General features: G+C 35.7%; 1 protein-coding gene across 1 annotated transcript; it reads left to right on the forward strand.

Annotated features, from left to right (window-relative positions):
* Positions 1-2378: 2378 nt before the first annotated feature.
* Positions 2379-20395, forward strand: LOC141299007 (uncharacterized). The gene is made up of 10 exons (XM_073829288.1): positions 2379-2409; positions 2956-3276; positions 3609-3953; positions 8081-8200; positions 17135-17443; positions 17646-17969; positions 18465-18770; positions 19208-19513; positions 19857-19910; positions 20340-20395. Exons 1-10 carry the CDS (start codon positions 2379-2381, stop codon positions 20393-20395), a joined length of 2172 nt encoding a protein of 723 aa, XP_073685389.1.
* Positions 20396-20640: the final 245 nt, after the last annotated feature.

Below are 20640 nucleotides of genomic sequence, written 5' to 3' on the forward strand. Positions count from 1 at the left end.
AGTGCAAATACTGTAATTTAATTTTTACTGCACTGTATATCAGCCACAGGAACGTTTCATTTTGCCAGGATTTAAGTTAAAGTTACTATACAGGTCCTTTTCAAAAAATTAGCATATTGTGATAAAGTTCATTATTTTCTGTAATGTACTGATAAACATTAGACTTTCATATATTTTAGATTCATTACACACAACTGAAGTAGTTCAAGCCTTTTATTGTTTTAATATTGATGATTTTGGCATACAGCTCATGAAAACCCAAAATTCCTATCTCAAAAAATTAGCATATTTCATCCGACCAATAAAAGAAAAGTGTTTTTAATACAAAAAAAGTCAACCTTCAAATAATTATGTTCAGTTATGCACTCAATACTTGGTCAGGAATCCTTTTGCAGAAATGACTGCTTCAATGCGGCGTGGCATGGAGGCAATCAGCCTGTGGCACTGCTGAGGTGTTATGGTAAATGGTTTACTGACCATGGTATTACTGTGCTCAATTGGCCTGCCAACTCTCCTGACCTGAACCCCATAGAGAATCTGTGGGATATTGTGAAGAGAAAGTGGAGAGACGCAAGACCCAACACTCTGGATGAGCTTAAGGCCGCTATCGAAGCATCCTGGGCCTCCATAACACCTCAGCAGTGCCACAGGCTGATTGCCTCCATGCCATTCAGCAAATTAACTCAAAACACCTGCAAAGGATTCCTGGGTCTTCAAAATTGTCTCTTAGTTTGGGTTACTGAACTACACAATCATGGGGAAGACTGCTGATCTGACAGCTGTCCAGAAGACAATCACTGACACCCTTCACAAGGAGGGTAAGCCACAAACATTCATTGCCAAAGAAGCTAGCTGTTCACAGAGTGCTGTATCCAAGCATGTTAACAGAAAGTTAAGTGGAAGGAAAGAGTGTGGAAGGAAAAAAATGCACAACCAACCGAAAAAAAAAAAAATGCAGCCTTCAGAGGCTTGTGAGGCAAAATAAATTCAAGAATTTGGGTAAACTTCACAAGGAATGGACTGAGGCTGGAATCAAGAGCCACCACACACACAGACGTGTCAAGGAATTTGGTTACAGTTGTCATATTCCTCTTGTTAAGCCACTCCTGAACCACAGAAAACGCCAGAGGCGTCTTACCTGGGCTAAGGAGAAGAAGAAATGGACTGTTGCCCAGTGGTCCAAAGTCCTCTTTTCAGATGAGAGCAAGGTCCTAGAGTCCGGAGGAAGGGTGGAGAAGATCATAGTTAAAGTTGCTTGAAGTCCAGTATTGAGTTTCCACAGTTTGTGATGATTTGGGGTGCAATGGCATCTGCTGGTGTTGGTCCACTGTGTTTTTCAAAAACCAAGTCAATGCACCAGTTTACCAATACATTTTAGAGCACTTCATGCTTCCTTCTGCTCACCAGCTTTTTAAAGATGCTGATTTCATCTTTAAATGATTTGGCACCTGCCCACACTGCCAAAAGCACCAAAAGTTGGTTAAATGACCATGGTGTTGGTGTTCTTGACTGACCAGCAAACTCACCTGAACCCCAAGAGGAAAATGAGAAACAAGACACCAAAAAAAAAAAAAAATGCAGATGAGCTGAAGGCCACTGTCAAAGAAACCTGGGCTTCCATTCCACCTCAGCAGTGCCACAGACTGATCACCTCCTTGCCACGCTGAACTGAGGCAGTAATTAAAACAAAAGAAGCCCCTACCAAGTATTGAGTACATATACAGTAAATGAACATACTTTCCAGAAGACCAACAATTCAATAACAAGCATTTTTTATTGGTCTTATGAAGTATTCTGATTTGATTTGTTGAGATGGTGAATTGGTGGGTTTTTTGTTAAATGTGAGCCAAATCATCACAATTATAATAACCAAAGACTTAAACTACTTCAGTCGGTGTGCAATGAATTAATTAAATTCAGAAGTTCCACAGTTTAAGTTGAATTACTGAAATAAATGGTCTTTTCCACAACTTTCTAATTTACTGAGATGCACCTGTAAGTGATTACAAGTACAATTATATATTAAAGCAATTTGAAATGAGTGACCATTTTAGAGGGTTCACACACAAGCCTCTGTTCGGGATAATTCAGAGTTGTTTATAATCAAAGTTATACAACTCCAATTTAAGGAACTTTTGGGTGCAATAACTTTTACATTGAATGTCAAGTCTGTGTTTTAGCAAAAAAAAAAAAAAGCTGTATGTGTCCAAAAACACATACTGAGTATAGGAGTAACATTGCTAAATCGTTTACATCCCTGGTTCACCCCAAACAAAGATAAAACCTTACAGTAATCTCACAGCATCATATATTCCACAAGTGTGTAATCATGTCAGTGCAATTTAGATGAGTCGAATGGATTCATAGACCCAGAAATCATGGAGTTAGACATCAAGATTACTTGGCTAGGTCAAATAATGAAGGAGTTAGGATATTTTAATGGCTTTCTGCCCATCTTGAATGCCATCTTGAAAATGACACCTTTCTAGTGGTCAAACTTTGGTCAACTTTTAGTATGTTATTAAGGACACCAAATACTGCAAAAAAACAGCCGAGAAACCTTTTGTTAGAATTGTTTAAGGGTAAGGTGTTTTTTTTTTTTTCATATATGCAGCCGCCTATGTAGCCCTTCGGGCAGGTATACTCTTCAGATTTTGGTTACCCGAAAATGAATAATAATGAAAAATAATGTGTTTTTTTTTTTTTTTTTTTAGTGAAGCATTAACACATGTTAGACTGCACCCCAAAAACAGAATTAAGCTTGGAAAAAAACAGTCGCCCACCCCTTTAAGTCAAGTAATTATATCAGACTCCCTGAACCAAACTGCTAACCTGTCAGTGAGCACAATAGAGGGCCTTTAATAAGTCAAGTTTTGTTTCTAAAACTGATTTCAGTTATCTGTTCATCACCAACTGTGTTTAATATTGTAAATATCTGTTCTGTGTGTTCTGCAGGTGTGTTTGCTGCTGATGGAGATGAAGTGAAGACAGTGTCAGTGTCAGAGGGAGATTCTGTCACTCTAAACTCTGATCTCAATCAAACACAGAAAGTGTATCTGATAGAGTGGAGGTTTGGAGATCCAATCATTGCTAAAATTGATAGAAAAGAAATCTCCTATGCCAAACCCACTGAGAGATTCAGAGACAGACTGCTGCTGGATCAGTCTGGATCTCTGACCATCAAGAACATGAGAACCAAACACTCTGGACTTTATGAACTACAGATCAGCCACAGTTCTGGGACCTTAGATAGGAAATTCAATGTTACTGTCAAAGGTGAGAATATGTGTTTTTAATATTAAAAGTTTATTTTTTTAATAAAGTGGCCATATGTTTTTTAAAGCACTTGTTTTCCTTTCTTCTGTAATGTATCTGTTTGTGCATGTCTATCAGTTGTTTATTTCCTGTTGGACAATTGTTGTCATGTCACAGAGACACAGTGTGTTTGAATGAGAAATCAAACCACCGTAAGCCATATGATCGTAAGATGAACTGATCAACTTTAAACCTTATATTCTATGCCAGAAACAGTGTTTAATCTCTGTCTGAATTTCTTTTAGAGTCTGCATCCGATGTGTAATCTTTGTCTGTGAATCTGCTTCTTGTAGAGTCTCCAGATGTTAGTGATGCTGGTAAAGATGAAATGAAGATTGAATCAGTGATTGAGGGAGATCCTGTCACTCTTCAGACTGATGTTACTCAACTAGATGGAGATGAGCTGATAGTGTGGAGATCTGGAGAAGAAGGAAAACTCATAGCTAAAGCTGATATAGAGACCAAAGGCTCACTGTTTTATGATAATGAAGAGAGATTCAGAAACAGACTGGAGCTGGATCATCAGACTGGATCTCTGACCATCACCAACACCAGAACCACAGACTCTGGACTTTACACACTGAAGATCAGCAGCAACTATCAGACCACATACAAGAGATTCACTGTTGCTGTCAGTGGTGAGTAGCTCAAGCTTTCTGAGATTATGAGTGTTTGAGGCGCAAAATCTCTGTCTATTACATATGAAGTCATCTCAGCCTTAATAAGCATATTAACAAGCAGAAACACCGTTTACATTGACAATTGCAACAGGATACATACACTAATGCTGTCTGTTGGTCACACAAGCACATGCTTCGGTTTTGTTTTTTTTCTTCAACATGAGATTAATCAATGCTCATTGCTTATTTTCTTAATTTATAGTTATATAGCAACATTCAACCCATTGAAATGAATGAACCTGATTCACTAATATTATCTGGCTCTAACAGTTATGTAAGGTCCTTAGTAATGCAGAAACAAATAAAAGATCAAAACACACAGTCATCATAAATGAACACATCACCCTCAACAATGGAGACAATAAAAAGTGTAATGACGCAATGCATGCTGGGTACCATAGTACAAAACTCCCAGCATGCATCACAGCATGAATAAATTATGCAGCCTTTTCTGACGTTCAGAATTAATCCAATTGTCTGATTATTTTGTCACCAGTGAGTACGTTTTCATGGACAACAATACTCCGATTTTAACGCGATTAAGACAATACTCTGATTAAGAAGCAACCATGTAAACTGATATTTTTGATTAATTTAATCCAACTAAAGTCATAATCGGAGTAAACACAAATCGAATTAAGACAGGTGGAGTATTCCTATTTTAGTCGCATTATGGAAGACATGCACACACCTTAATCACACTATTCCCCTTGCGTAGGACTTTTCACCAGAGGATACACACTAATGCTGCGTTCCAGACAGGTTTTTGAGCTCGTAAATCACGTCTTCAAACCACGACTCAGGACTTTGTAGCACTTTCACGGGTAGAAGTTTGGAAAAACACGGGTTTCCTGGAACGCGGCATAACGCTCTCAGTTGGTCGCACGTGCATATGCTTTGGTTTCATTTTTATTTATAAATTTTTTTGCTACAACATGGGATTAATCAATGCTCATTGCTGATAAATAGTTTGTCTGTTATCATAATTTATAGTTTTATGGAAACGTATTTAACATTCAACCCGTTCTTTTTCATTAGTAGGCTATTATTTGTGATTTTAATTTTGTGAACGGGATTTCTGCTATTGGAACGTCTTAGGATGCTTTTCACTTTTACTTTTACGAATTCATGATCTTTTGCTTGCACATAGGCTACACCTATCAATTTTAAGATTAAAACAAATTCTTAAAAGATGGATTTGTTATTTTTAATTAAACAGCATAACAACAATCAAATAAAACTATAGCATTTATTAACAAAAACTAATAAGACGAGGCATGGACTCCATCACATGCTGTGTTATATGCCGACTAAACCATTTATTACAGGGCGCGCAATCAAATTAATTAATAAAAAATAAATAAATAAAAGAAAGCCTCCAAGGCGTAATGTGACGTAAACGGCAAATATAACAGGGTTTTCAAAATGAAAACAAACTAAAAAAGTCAAACTAAACTGGCTTTCGGTGACTGTGCTTGCGTGTGATTTTTTTCCTAAAAACTGTCTGGCTCTGAAACGCTCGCTGTATGGAGCAGACGCTTTGGAGCAGCACAGCATGCACAAAAATGTGTTGCATATGTCCAGAGCCACTTCAAGCTTTTGTCAAATTAAAACCGAAACATCCAAAAGTCTATAACGAAGATGAACTGATAGCGTCGCGTGTGGACCTAATGATGTGTGTCATTAATCGATCTATGTACTATAACATGTAAAACGGGAACATGAAAGGAATATTCTAAAAGCAACTCATGTAAACAGCTTAATCATATTATTGTCTTATTCAGAATAAGGTCATTAATAAGATTACTGGTGTCCATGTAAACGTAGTCAATGTTGACATTAATATGCTGATTGCTGATATCTATGTGTCAGCCTTGTCCACTTTTTTTTTTAAACAATTTTCAAACTGACATTTCAACTCATGAAGCAATAACACATAATTTATGATACAGGGCTTGCAAAATCGCTAGCCCGAAGTCCCAGGGCTACCAAAAAGTTTGACTGGACTGCCTAATGGGTTATCGTAAAGTACAGGGCTCCTACAGGTCCTTAAAAACTCCTCAATTTAGTTGTATCAAATGGAATGCCATAAAAAGTTTTACATTTGTTAAACAGTATAAGAAAAGTCTTAATATAGTTTTAAAAGGTCTTACAGTTGGGGAAAGACGAGAATCGCGATAGGACTAGATACAACTTCAAAAGGCAATGATTTATTTGAATAAATGAAAGTCACTTTTGTCTTTATATTTATGTATCTGAAGAGAACAGTCTGTCCTCAGAAACATAGGTTAGCATTTTCAGTTCATGATAAAACAGCGTTAATGCTGATTTGTGTACAGCCGTTACTGGGGAAACTGTAATATATCAGCGCTCCTACAGCGCCCCCTCCTGACAGTGAACAAATATTTATTTCCAATACATTTTCAGCCATTTATGGTCAAATGATTGCAATTATCGACCTATGTTTTTATGCAGCAAACACATATGAGAACATAAATGAGAAAGAAGTAAATGTGCCTCCGAAAAAAAAAAAATTAAGACAGCAATATTTATATTTTAAATAAATATAATAAATGATATACTTGATTTATCCCTTTTAAAGGCTAAAATGTCATTGTATAAGATTTTTTGGTTTTGTGTCTGTATCTGAATTATAAATCATGCCATTTTATGCCTTAATATTCTACCGTACATTGTCCTTCCTTGATATTTGTTTATATTTGTGTATTGAAAACATATTTGATTGTCATTTAGACTCATATTTGATTTTCTGTATTTAAAAAAATAATAAAATAAAAAGCTTTTTTATTTGGACTAGTTAAATTAATTTTCAGGCTGCCAAAACCTGAAGAGTACCTGCCTGAAAGGCTACCAGACATTTTGAAAGTTTGTGAGCCCTGTAATATGATAGCATTAAACTGCAAAACTACTAGATTCAAATGATTTCGGTGAATCAGGCATTTAAATAACAATTGTGAAACATGTTCTACACTTTCACAACAGCCAAATAGGTGCTTATTAATTAGAGTTAAGAGCCCAATTATTGGAAACACTAATCGATATCAATATTATGTCTCAGTTCTCTTCTTTCCTTCAGTGATTCTGCTTGTTAATGTGCTGTCATGATCTGGGCTGTGGGTTTTTCCTCAGCCACCTGAGGTCGCTGTTTCCCCTTCCCTTGCACTGCACTTCCCTGATTGTATTCACCTGTCTTGTTGTCATTAGCACTCATCAAGCTCACACCTGTTCACAATCATATGGACTATAAGAACTCTCATTGCCCACTATTCATTCTGGCTGCATTGTCTTCTGTGTGGTTTGTTTTCTGTCCTTCTCGTTCCTGATGTTCACGTTCTTGATCTTGCCCTGCTTGTGTTTTGTTGTGCCGTGTTGGCCTTTTTTTTTTTTTTTTTTTAAATTAAATACTTCCTCACCTGCAATTGGACCCAGATCTCCTCCTTCTCTACGTGACATGTGCTTATTAATGCTGAGATGACTCCATGTGTAATAGACACAGGTTTAGTGTCTCAGATAAGGTCCAGTGTGGTTTATTTATGTGCTCTTGGCTGACATGTGGCATTGCTATGGCCTATTTTGGCCCAGATCAAACAGGAGCGGTCCGCCCAAGTGCCATCATTTTACTCTGCATGCGGGTTAGATCATCACATGTAGGCCAGATGTGGGCTGGATCTGGGCCGACAATATGTTGTTATCTGGGGTCTTAGCTAAAATAGATTCTTCAGCTTTACCAAATAAATATATCAACACACAATCATTTACATTTACACTTTGTTGAACAGACATATAATAGTATGAAAGGGTTGTTGTCTATGTAATTACAGAAATAATAGATTTAGCAAAGTACTTGCAGATTGCCAGTCACACCCAGCTGTAAATAACATCTGCTTTTAATGAAATGCATTGGTAATAATATAATTTCAATTCTACTTGAGTGTCACACTGACCCTGACACTTACATTACTGACAGAGATAAATATAAAACTGATAAATACTGACTGTTAGGCTTTAAACCAGCATTATCATTTCAATAACTGTCTAATATCTGTCTCTCTTTGTCATTACAGGAGCAGGTCTGTCTTTAGGTGCTGTAGCAGGGATTGTTATAGTTGTTCTGCTGGTGGCTGCTGCTACTGCTGCTGTTGTGATTTACTTTCGCCACAGGATCTCTGAACTAAAACAAACATGTAAGTATTACAGTTTATACGGCAAGACAACAACATTGAGCTTTATTGTGGTTCAGTAGAGTTTGAATATATAGTGTGATTTCTAAGCCACATTTCTACTTTAACCACAAGTTCTGCTTGTAATTAATGCAGTCATTAATGAAGTTTGTGATTGTCTATTAAATATTATAGACTATGAAAAAAGAAACTCTAAACTGAAAACCAAGAAAAACCAAGAAGACACACAGAGGTGTAAAATCCAGGTTCCATGAGTAAAAGTCCTCCCCAGTTTTTTGTTCCAATCACCTGGATTTGCTAATTAGCAGTTTTTCAGCCAGGAGGACAGAGATTGAACCAAGTCATTCCCTTTGAGTCTCAAGAGTCTCAAGTAATATCCCTAGTCCCAAAAGAGTTAAAGTTAAGAATAGCTCACACTCTCTCCATATAATTAATTTGGATGAGCATCATGAAGTGGTCTCTCTCTTTGATTTATTGAGTTACATTGCAGAACTGCGATTAAAAAAACCAATTAAACAAATATCATTGTAATGCATAAGAATTGGAAGAAATAGCTGCATCAATTCCGGCTTTAAGACATGAACACTTATCATACGCTCCTCAACAGTGGTTACAATAATTATTCATACTGCAGTGCATGATGGGAGTGTTTACTATGCTGTTACCCAGCATGAAGTGTTTTGTTGATTGTCACCATTGTTGAGATTCATATGCTGGTTCTTGAAGTCTGTGTGTCTCAGTAGTACAGATGTTTGTATGCATTATACAGGTTTTAAATTAATTCACTGTGAGGGTTAGAAGAACAGAATGCTTGCATGCTGTAGTTTTGTGAATAAACACTAATAGAAAAAAGCTACTTTGTGTGTTGAGGTAAACTCATGATGACCACATAAATCAGTTATCATCTGCTCACTATACAGCACTGATCTCAATGCTTTACAACACTGTAACAGAGAGAAATCTAACCCAGGAGTCAATGGTCAAGAGCCCAACTAAAGCAAATACTGATCTCCACGATGGTGACATCATTTTAACCAATAAAACATCAACATCTGATCCTCTGTAATAACAGCAGATGTTCATCACCAACACAATCATCATTCAGTTATCTCATTAACTTTAACTCTTTAGGGGCTTGTGATTTTACTTGAGACTTGCTTGAGACTCAAAGGGAATGACTTGGTCCAATCTTGGACCTCCTGGCTGAAAAACTGCTAATTAGCAAATCCAGGTGATTGGAACAAAAAACTGGGGAGGACTTTTACTCATGGAACCTGGATTACCCACCTCTGCTTGAGGTACTAAATGATACCTCTTCATTTATTGCCACAAACTGATGACGGTCAGATAAGTACGATTTGAACCATGCCAGTGCACTACCATTAATGCCTACATAATTTTCAAGTCCATTTAAAAGAATGTTGTGGTCAATAGTATCAAATGCAGCACTAAGATCCAGTAGCACTAATAGGGAGATGCAACCACGATCGCTTGACAATAGCAGGTCATTTGTAACTCTAATAAGAGCAGTCTCAGTGCTATGATACGGTCTAAAACCTGACTGGAAATGCTCACAGATACCATTTTTCTCTAAGAAAGAACATAATTGTGAGGATACTACCTTTTCTAGTATCTTTGACAGAAAAGGGAGATTCGAAATTGTGTGTGTTTCGTGTCAGCTCTTAACCACATTACATATCACTTCACCACACGATTTCAGTTATTCCAAAGGTCCTTACAGCCTAAAACAGCCAAATTAACCCAAATTAACATATAATCTACTGACTATCAGTAACTCTACAGTGATGTCAATACACTCTCATTAGAGTATTAGTCGACTGTCTGATTAACGTCTGATAACTCTATATAGTGATAGACTCTAACAGATAATCTACTATCAGTAACTCTACAGTGATGTCAACACACTCTCATTAGAGTATTAGTAGACTGTCTGATTAACGTCTGATAACTCTATATAGTGATAGACTCTAACAGATAATCTACTATCAGTAACTCTACAGTGATGTCAACACACTCTCATTAGAGTATTAGTAGACTGTCTGATTAACGTCTGATAACTCTATATAGTGATAGTCTCTAACAGATAATCTACTATCAGTAACTCTACAGTGATGTGTCAACACACTCTCATTAGAGTATTAGTAGACTGTCTGATTAACATCTGATAACTCTATATAGTGATAGACTCTAACAGATAATCTACTATCAGTAACTCTACAGTGATGTCAACACACTCTCATTAGAGTATTAGTACACTGGCTGATTAACATCTGATAACTCTATATAGTGATAGTCTCTAACAGATAATCTACTATCAGTAACTCTACAGTGATGTCAACACACTCTCATTAGAGTATTAGTAGACTGTCTGATTAACGTCTGATAACTCTATATAGTGATAGACTCTAACAGATAATCTACTATCAGTAACTCTACAGTGATGTCAACACACTCTCATTAGAGTATTAGTAGACTGTCTGATTAACATCTGATAACTCTATATAGTGATAGACTAACAGATAATCTACTATCAGTAACTCTACAGTGATGTCAACACACTCTCATTAGAGTATTAGTAGACTGTCTGATTAATGTCTGATAACTCTATATAGTGATAGACTCTAACAGATAATCTACTATCAGTAACTCTACAGTGATGTCAACACACTCTCATTAGAGTATTAGTAGACTGTCTGATTAACGTCTGATAACTCTATATAGTGATAGACTCTAACAGATAATCTACTATCAGTAACTCTACAGTGATGTCAACACACTCTCATTAGAGTATTAGTAGACTGTCTGATTAACGTCTGATAACTCTATATAGTGATAGACTCTAACAGATAATCTACTATCAGTAACTCTACAGTGATGTCAACACACTCTCATTAGAGTATTAGTAGACTGTCTGATTAACATCTGATAACTCTATATAGTGATAGTCTCTAACAGATAATCTACTATCAGTAACTCTACAGTGATGTCAACACACTCTCATTAGAGTATTAGTAGACTGTCTGATTAACATCTGATAACTCTATATAGTGATAGACTCTAACAGATAATCTACTATCAGTAACTCTACAGTGATGTCAACACACTCTCATTAGAGTATTAGTAGACTGTCTGATTAACATCTGATAACTCTATATAGTGATAGACTCTAACAGATAATCTACTATCAGTAACTCTACAGTGATGTCAACACACTCTCATTAGAGTATTAGTAGACTGTCTGATTAACATCTGATAACTCTATATAGTGATAGTCTCTAACAGATAATCTACTATCAGTAACTCTACAGTGATGTCAACACACTCTCATTAGAGTATTAGTAGACTGTCTGATTAACGTCTGATAACTCTATATAGTGATAGACTCTAACAGATAATCTACTATCAGTAACTCTACAGTGATGTCAACACACTCTCATTAGAGTATTAGTAGACTGTCTGATTAACGTCTGATAACTCTATATAGTGATAGTCTCTAACAGATAATCTACTATCAGTAACTCTACAGTGATGTGTCAACACAATCTCATTAGAGTATTAGTAGACTGTCTGATTAACATCTGATAACTCTATATAGTGATAGTCTCTAACAGATAATCTACTATCAGTAACTCTACAGTGATGTCAACACACTCTCATTAGAGTATTAGTAGACTGGCTGATTAACATCTGATAACTCTATATAGTGATAGTCTCTAACAGATAATCTACTATCAGTAACTCTACAGTGATGTCAACACACTCTCATTAGAGTATTAGTAGACTGTCTGATTAATGTCTGATAACTCTATATAGTGATAGACTCTAACAGATAATCTACTATCAGTAACTCTACAGTGATGTCAACACACTCTCATTAGAGTATTAGTAGACTGTCTGATTAACGTCTGATAACTCTATATAGTGATAGACTCTAACAGATAATCTACTATCAGTAACTCTACAGTGATGTCAACACACTCTCATTAGAGTATTAGTAGACTGTCTGATTAACGTCTGATAACTCTATATAGTGATAGACTCTAACAGATAATCTACTATCAGTAACTCTACAGTGATGTCAACACACTCTCATTAGAGTATTAGTAGACTGTCTGATTAACGTCTGATAACTCTATATAGTGATAGACTCTAACAGATAATCTACTATCAGTAACTCTACAGTGATGTCAACACACTCTCATTGGAGTATTAGTAGACTGTCTGATTAACGTCTGATAACTCTATATAGTGATAGACTCTAACAGATAATCTACTATCAGTAACTCTACAGTGATGTCAACACACTCTCATTAGAGTATTAGTAGACTGTCTGATTAACGTCTGATAACTCTATATAGTGATAGACTAACAGATAATCTACTATCAGTAACTCTACAGTGATGTCAACACACTCTCATTAGAGTATTAGTAGACTGTCTGATTAACGTCTGATAACTCTATATAGTGATAGACTAACAGATAATCTACTATCAGTAACTCTACAGTGATGTCAACACACTCTCATTAGAGTATTAGTAGACTGTCTGATTAATGTCTGATAACTCTATATAGTGATAGACTAACAGATAATCTACTATCAGTAACTACAGTGATGTCAACACACTCTCATTAGAGTATTAGTAGACTGTCTGATTAACGTCTGATAACTCTATATAGTGATAGTCTCTAACAGATAATCTACTATCAGTAACTCTACAGTGATGTCAACACACTCTCATTAGAGTATTAGTAGACTGTCTGATTAATGTCTGATAACTCTATATAGTGATAGTCTCTAACAGATAATCTACTATCAGTAACTCTACAGTGATGTCAACACACTCTCATTAGAGTATTAGTAGACTGTCTGATTAACGTCTGATAACTCTATATAGTGATAGTAGATTATCTGTTAGAGACTATCAGTAACTCTACAGTGATGTCAACACACTCTCATTAGAGTATTAGTAGACTGTCTGATTAACATCTGATAACTCTATATAGTGATAGTCTCTAACAGATAATCTACTATCAGTAACTCTACAGTGATGTCAACACACTCTCATTAGAGTATTAGTAGACTGTCTGATTAACATCTGATAACTCTATATAGTGATAGTCTCTAACAGATAATCTACTATCAGTAACTCTACAGTGATGTCAACACACTCTCATTAGAGTATTAGTAGACTGTCTGATTAACATCTGATAACTCTATATAGTGATAGACTCTAACAGATAATCTACTATCAGTAACTCTACAGTGATGTCAACACACTCTCATTAGAGTATTAGTAGACTGTCTGATTAACATCTGATAACTCTATATAGTGATAGTCTCTAACAGATAATCTACTATCAGTAACTCTACAGTGATGTCAACACACTCTCATTAGAGTATTAGTAGACTGTCTGATTAACGTCTGATAACTCTATATAGTGATAGTCTCTAACAGATAATCTACTATCAGTAACTCTACAGTGATGTCAACACACTCTCATTAGAGTATTAGTAGACTGTCTGATTAACATCTGATAACTCTATATAGTGATAGACTCTAACAGATAATCTACTATCAGTAACTCTACAGTGATGTCAACACACTCTCATTAGAGTATTAGTAGACTGTCTGATTAATGTCTGATAACTCTATATAGTGATAGACTAACAGATAATCTACTATCAGTAACTCTACAGTGATGTCAACACACTCTCATTAGAGTATTAGTAGACTGTCTGATTAACATCTGATAACTCTATATAGTGATAGACTCTAACAGATAATCTACTATCAGTAACTCTACAGTGATGTCAACACACTCTCATTAGAGTATTAGTAGACTGTCTGATTAACGTCTGATAACTCTATATAGTGATAGTCTCTAACAGATAATCTACTATCAGTAACTCTACAGTGATGTCAACACACTCTCATTAGAGTATTAGTAGACTGTCTGATTAACATCTGATAACTCTATATAGTGATAGACTCTAACAGATAATCTACTATCAGTAACTCTACAGTGATGTCAACACACTCTCATTAGAGTATTAGTAGACTGTCTGATTAATGTCTGATAACTCTATATAGTGATAGTCTCTAACAGATAATCTACTATCAGTAACTCTACAGTGATGTCAACACACTCTCATTAGAGTATTAGTAGACTGTCTGATTAACATCTGATAACTCTATATAGTGATAGTCTCTAACAGATAATCTACTATCAGTAACTACAGTGATGTCAACACACTCTCATTAGAGTATTAGTAGACTGTCTGATTAATGTCTGATAACTCTATATAGTGATAGTCTCTAACAGATAATCTACTATCAGTAACTCTACAGTGATGTCAACACACTCTCATTAGAGTATTAGTAGACTGTCTGATTAACATCTGATAACTCTATATAGTGATAGACTCTAACAGATAATCTACTATCAGTAACTCTACAGTGATGTCAACACACTCTCATTAGAGTATTAGTAGACTGTCTGATTAATGTCTGATAACTCTATATAGTGATAGTCTCTAACAGATAATCTACTATCAGTAACTCTACAGTGATGTCAACACACTCTCATTAGAGTATTAGTAGACTGTCTGATTAACATCTGATAACTCTATATAGTGATAGACTCTAACAGATAATCTACTATCAGTAACTCTACAGTGATGTCAACACACTCTCATTAGAGTATTAGTAGACTGTCTGATTAATGTCTGATAACTCTATATAGTGATAGTCTCTAACAGATAATCTACTATCAGTAACTCTACAGTGATGTCAACACACTCTCATTAGAGTATTAGTAGACTGTCTGATTAACGTCTGATAACTCTATATAGTGATAGTCTCTAACAGATAATCTACTATCAGTAACTCTACAGTGATGTCAACACACTCTCATTAGAGTATTAGTAGACTGTCTGATTAACGTCTGATAACTCTATATAGTGATAGACTCTAACAGATAATCTACTATCAGTAACTCTACAGTGATGTCAACACACTCTCATTAGAGTATTAGTAGACTGTCTGATTAACGTCTGATAACTCTATATAGTGATAGTCTACTAACAGATAATCTACTCACTATCAGTAACTCTACAGTGATGTCAACACACTCTCATTAGAGTATTAGTAGACTGTCTGATTAACATCTGATAACTCTATATAGTGATAGACTCTAACAGATAATCTACTATCAGTAACTCTACAGTGATGTCAACACACTCTCATTAGAGTATTAGTAGACTGTCTGATTAATGTCTGATAACTCTATATAGTGATAGTCTCTAACAGATAATCTACTATCAGTAACTCTACAGTGATGTCAACACACTCTCATTAGAGTATTAGTAGACTGTCTGATTAACATCTGATAACTCTATATAGTGATAGTCTCTAACAGATAATCTACTATCAGTAACTCTACAGTGATGTCAACACACTCTCATTAGAGTATTAGTAGACTGTCTGTTTAATGTCTGATAACTCTATATAGTGATAGACTCTAACAGATAATCTACTATCAGTAACTCTACAGTGATGTCAACACACTCTCATTAGAGTATTAGTAGACTGTCTGATTAACGTCTGATAACTCTATATAGTGATAGTCTACTAACAGATAATCTACTCACTATCAGTAACTCTACAGTGATGTCAACACACTCTCATTAGAGTATTAGTAGACTGTCTGATTAACATCTGATAACTCTATATAGTGATAGACTCTAACAGATAATCTACTATCAGTAACTCTACAGTGATGTCAACACACTCTCATTAGAGTATTAGTAGACTGTCTGATTAATGTCTGATAACTCTATATAGTGATAGTCTCTAACAGATAATCTACTATCAGTAACTCTACAGTGATGTCAACACACTCTCATTAGAGTATTAGTAGACTGTCTGATTAACATCTGATAACTCTATATAGTGATAGACTCTAACAGATAATCTACTATCAGTAACTCTACAGTGATGTCAACACACTCTCATTAGAGTATTAGTAGACTGTCTGATTAATGTCTGATAACTCTATATAGTGATAGTCTCTAACAGATAATCTACTATCAGTAACTCTACAGTGATGTCAACACACTCTCATTAGAGTATTAGTAGACTGTCTGATTAACGTCTGATAACTCTATATAGTGATAGTCTCTAACAGATAATCTACTATCAGTAACTCTACAGTGATGTCAACACACTCTCATTAGAGTATTAGTAGACTGTCTGATTAACGTCTGATAACTCTATATAGTGATAGACTCTAACAGATAATCTACTCACTATCAGTAACTCTACAGTGATGTCAACACACTCTTATTAGAGTATTAGACTGTCTGATTAACGTCTGATAACTCTATAGTGATAGTCTCAAACAGATAATCTACTGACTATCAGTAACTCTACAAGTACAGGTCAACTTAATCTAACCCTACAAGTCAACTAATACTCTTCTAATACTCCAGTGAGAGTTAGTAGATATGTAGGTGCAATGTTACTTATAGTCAACAGAATGTGTTAAAGCGACCATCAAAATAAAGTTAAGATGAATTAATTTAATATTTTATAGTTGAACTTGACACATATTTGAGTATGAAAATGATATTGGAGAATTACAGCAAAGATTTGCAAATAAACAGTTAAACTGCACATAAAAATAATGAGTTCAGAAGAGTTAGAGCACATGGACTCATTTTCTTTAATATCATATTGTGAAGGCCACTATAAAGTTATTACAGATGTTTAGGTAAAAATCATCCAGAAGATGAAGTGATTATTAGAAGCACATATGAAGAATTACAGACTATCCTCTCAGTGCTTTAATGATACTGACATGTTAAAACTCAGTAATAATCTCATAATTTCTCTGTTTCTATGCTGTGACATGAAGTTCAGTCAGTGCCAGCACTGGAGGGAGATACTGTCACTCTAAACCCTGTTACTGAGATAAAGACAGGAGATCATATACAGTGGATGTTTGAAGATGATGAGACTCTTATAGCTGAAATAAAAAAAAAGTCCAGAGGTTTGATTACATATGATACTCCTGATGAGAGATTCAGAGACAGACTGGTGTTGAACAAGAAGACAGGCTCCCTGACCATCTTGAACATCAGAACTGAACACACTGGAAACTATACTCTGAAGATCACAAGAGGCAGAGAAACCTTATACAACAGATTCAATGTTTATATCAGTGGTGAGTCACTCCAGCCGATATATTTAATAATGTTTTTATGCACAATTTCATTTTCAGCATAAACCTTTGACACTCCAGTGTGAAGATAATCTCTGATAAAAATAGCATCTGCATGATCTGTGGACAAATGTCAAACTCAGTCTTGATCTAATGTCATCTGTGTGTGTGTGTGTTTCTGTCTTTCTCTGCACTGTTCTCACAGATGACGAGAGGAATATAGCAGTGATGGAGGGAGAACCTGTCACTTTAAAACCTGATACTGAAATAAACAAAGATGATATGATATGGTGGATGTTTGGAGATGAAAAGCGGCTGAGTTGCGTAGTTAAACTCAATGGAATGACAGGAGATATTGTTACATGTGATTATGCTGCTGATGGGAGATTCAGAGACATACTGGATCTGGACAAGGAGACTGGATCTCTGACCATCAACAACACCAGAACTGCACACTCTGGAGTCTATAAACTAGAGATCATGTCCAGCAGTAGGGCTTCACAGCAGACATTTATTGTCACTGTCAAGGGTGAGTAGCTGATGTCAGTATAATAATGATCTCAGATCTTTATCGACAGTCATTACCCATAATTCTGTTCTTCTGCAGGAAATTCGGATTAAATTCAGATTAATGTTCAAACCCCTTTCAGAGTTTGTTTTGTAGATCCGTTCATTCTTTATGAATCTATTATCTGTTATTAAAGTTTTGAAATCTCCCATTGTAAAATAAACACTGTTCTGTTGCTGCATCAAGCACTCCCTTAAGCTTTTATTTACGTCAGCAATCTGTATAAAGTTCACTTGGATTTGTAGTTTTGTCATTGAATGATCAAATCTAAAGCAGAGACAGTAACATATAGTTTCTGTTTAAGAAAACAGCAAAGCATCTTCATTTGAAGCTGATAAAACAGCATCTGATGATCATGACGTAGTCATCTCAAACTCTGATGTTCACATGAACACACTTGATCTAATGACAACATTTGTCTTTGTTTTTGTCTGTGTCTGTGTGCTGCTGTGACAGAAAAAGTAGAGGAGAAATTACTGGAAGAAGATTCTGTGACTCTGAATCCTGATACTGAAATACAGAGAGATGATCGGATCCTGTGGATGTTTGGACCTCAAGACAGTCTCATAGCTCAGATCAGAGGAGGGACTGGAGAGACATATGATGGTCATAATGGGAGATTCAGAGGCAGACTGACGCTGAATGAGAAGACTGGAGCACTGACCATCACAAACATCACACCTGAACATACTGGACTCTATAAACTACAGACCATCAGCAGCAGAGGGATCTTGTGCAAGAAATTCAGGGTGTTTATACAAAGTAAGTAATTGTCTTTATTTTTTTAAATGTCTTTATTTTTTTTAACATGGTGTGCCTTTAACTTGAACTAAGAAATGAATGATTAATCTTTGTGTATCAAATAATTCAATCTACAAATTTCATGATGTATGAAATAAATTTTATTCAGTAATAATCAGTTATCTAGGTATTTTTATTAAGTAATTTAAGTGCTCATATAGTTCTACAGTAAAAGTGTATCAGGATGTGTAATGTTGAGTTTATACAGTTTGTGTGTGATGTGTCTTATTTTGCAGAGGGCTCTAAATAAGCCAGAAACACTACTGCATGTACATTTGATTTGATATATATATATATATATATATACACACACACACACACACACATGTCCTTAATAAAACTCTACTGACTTACAATCTCCTCATTTCTCTGTTTCTATGTGCTCCTGTGACATGAAGTTGAGTATAAGGCAGTGACTGCGGGAGAATCTCTCTCTCTATACGCTGGCAAACAGAGAGATGATGATACAGTGGAGGTACAGTGGAGGTTTGGAGATGAAAACTCTGTCATAGCTGAAATCAAAGGAGGGACTGGAGAGACATATGATGGTCCTGAAGGGAGATTCAGAGACAGACTGGAGCTGGACAAGAAGACTGGACATCTGACCATCAACAACTCTAGAGCTGAAGATGCTGGACTTTATAAACTGAAGATCCGCAGCAGTGAAGGAAATACACACATGATATACATTGTTGCCATCAGAGGTGAGTCACTCCAATCAATGTCATAATAATCAGGTCTTCCTCATACATTTGGTGTTTTCCTGCAGGTAATTCAGCTCAAACTGTTTAATTTTCAAACTCCATTCAGAGTTTATTCTGTAGATCATTTCATTCTTTAAAAGTCTATTATTAAAGATTCAAAATGATGACATTTGTTCCCTCACCTCAATGAGTATTTCATTCAGTTTTATTTATATCAGTGCTCTGAAAATAACTCAAATAATGTGTATTAGATTCTTCAGCAGCTGTCTTTGTGTGGATCTGTTGTTCTCAAGCAGACACTTGATCTGATCACAACATTGTCTTTGTATTTCTCTGCTTCTAGATGCTGGAGTTACAGATGAAGCGAGAAAGAAATCAATGAAGGAGGACCATAACGGTGAGAATCTGATGTTTGTGCTGAATATCTTTACCTTTACAACAGTATCATGATCTGATGTGTGTGTGATTGGGCTTCATTCACATTTCAAACTAATGATGGTGAGAGAATTAAACAGCGACTGTCCTGAGTGAATCTTTTAATGCTACAAACATCCAAGATGTAGAAGTCTAAAGGATCCAAAGACATATTCTAGTAGATGCATGACTGACTGAGTTCACAAATATAAAAAAAGTTCATTTTTACAAATACGTTTTTAAACTAGATTGAACTCATCAAATGAGCAAAATGTGCTTCGGACAATCAATGATTTTGCACATTGTGAAAGGATCACTTCATTTTTGATGTCTCATATGAAGAAATCTATATCAGTGCATCTTCTCTGTTTTAATTCATCATGGTCTCTGTATTTCTCGTCATATTCCACAGGAGAGCGAGTGAATGAATCAGCGACTGTAGAGATGATACCGTTGGTGGATAAATAAGTTCCTGATGGAGAGAATGAGGAGGAGAGGATGAGTTCACTTTAACAACACAAGCCCCGCCCACTCCTGTCAATCACTCTGACATCATCAACCTTTCAGCAACAGCAAACATGATTCTGCTTTGATGAGCTTCTAGAATCCGTCCAGAGACAGGCAGAGATCAATCTGTGTTCAACTGTTAAACTTTCAGACCTGTTACTCTGTCTAGTATATTATTAGTCTCTTACTTTTCTGATTTTGTGTGA

The sequence above is a fragment of the Garra rufa genome, chromosome 23 (genome assembly GCF_049309525.1).
Source record: "Garra rufa chromosome 23, GarRuf1.0, whole genome shotgun sequence".
Classification (NCBI taxonomy): Eukaryota; Metazoa; Chordata; class Actinopteri; order Cypriniformes; family Cyprinidae; genus Garra; species Garra rufa.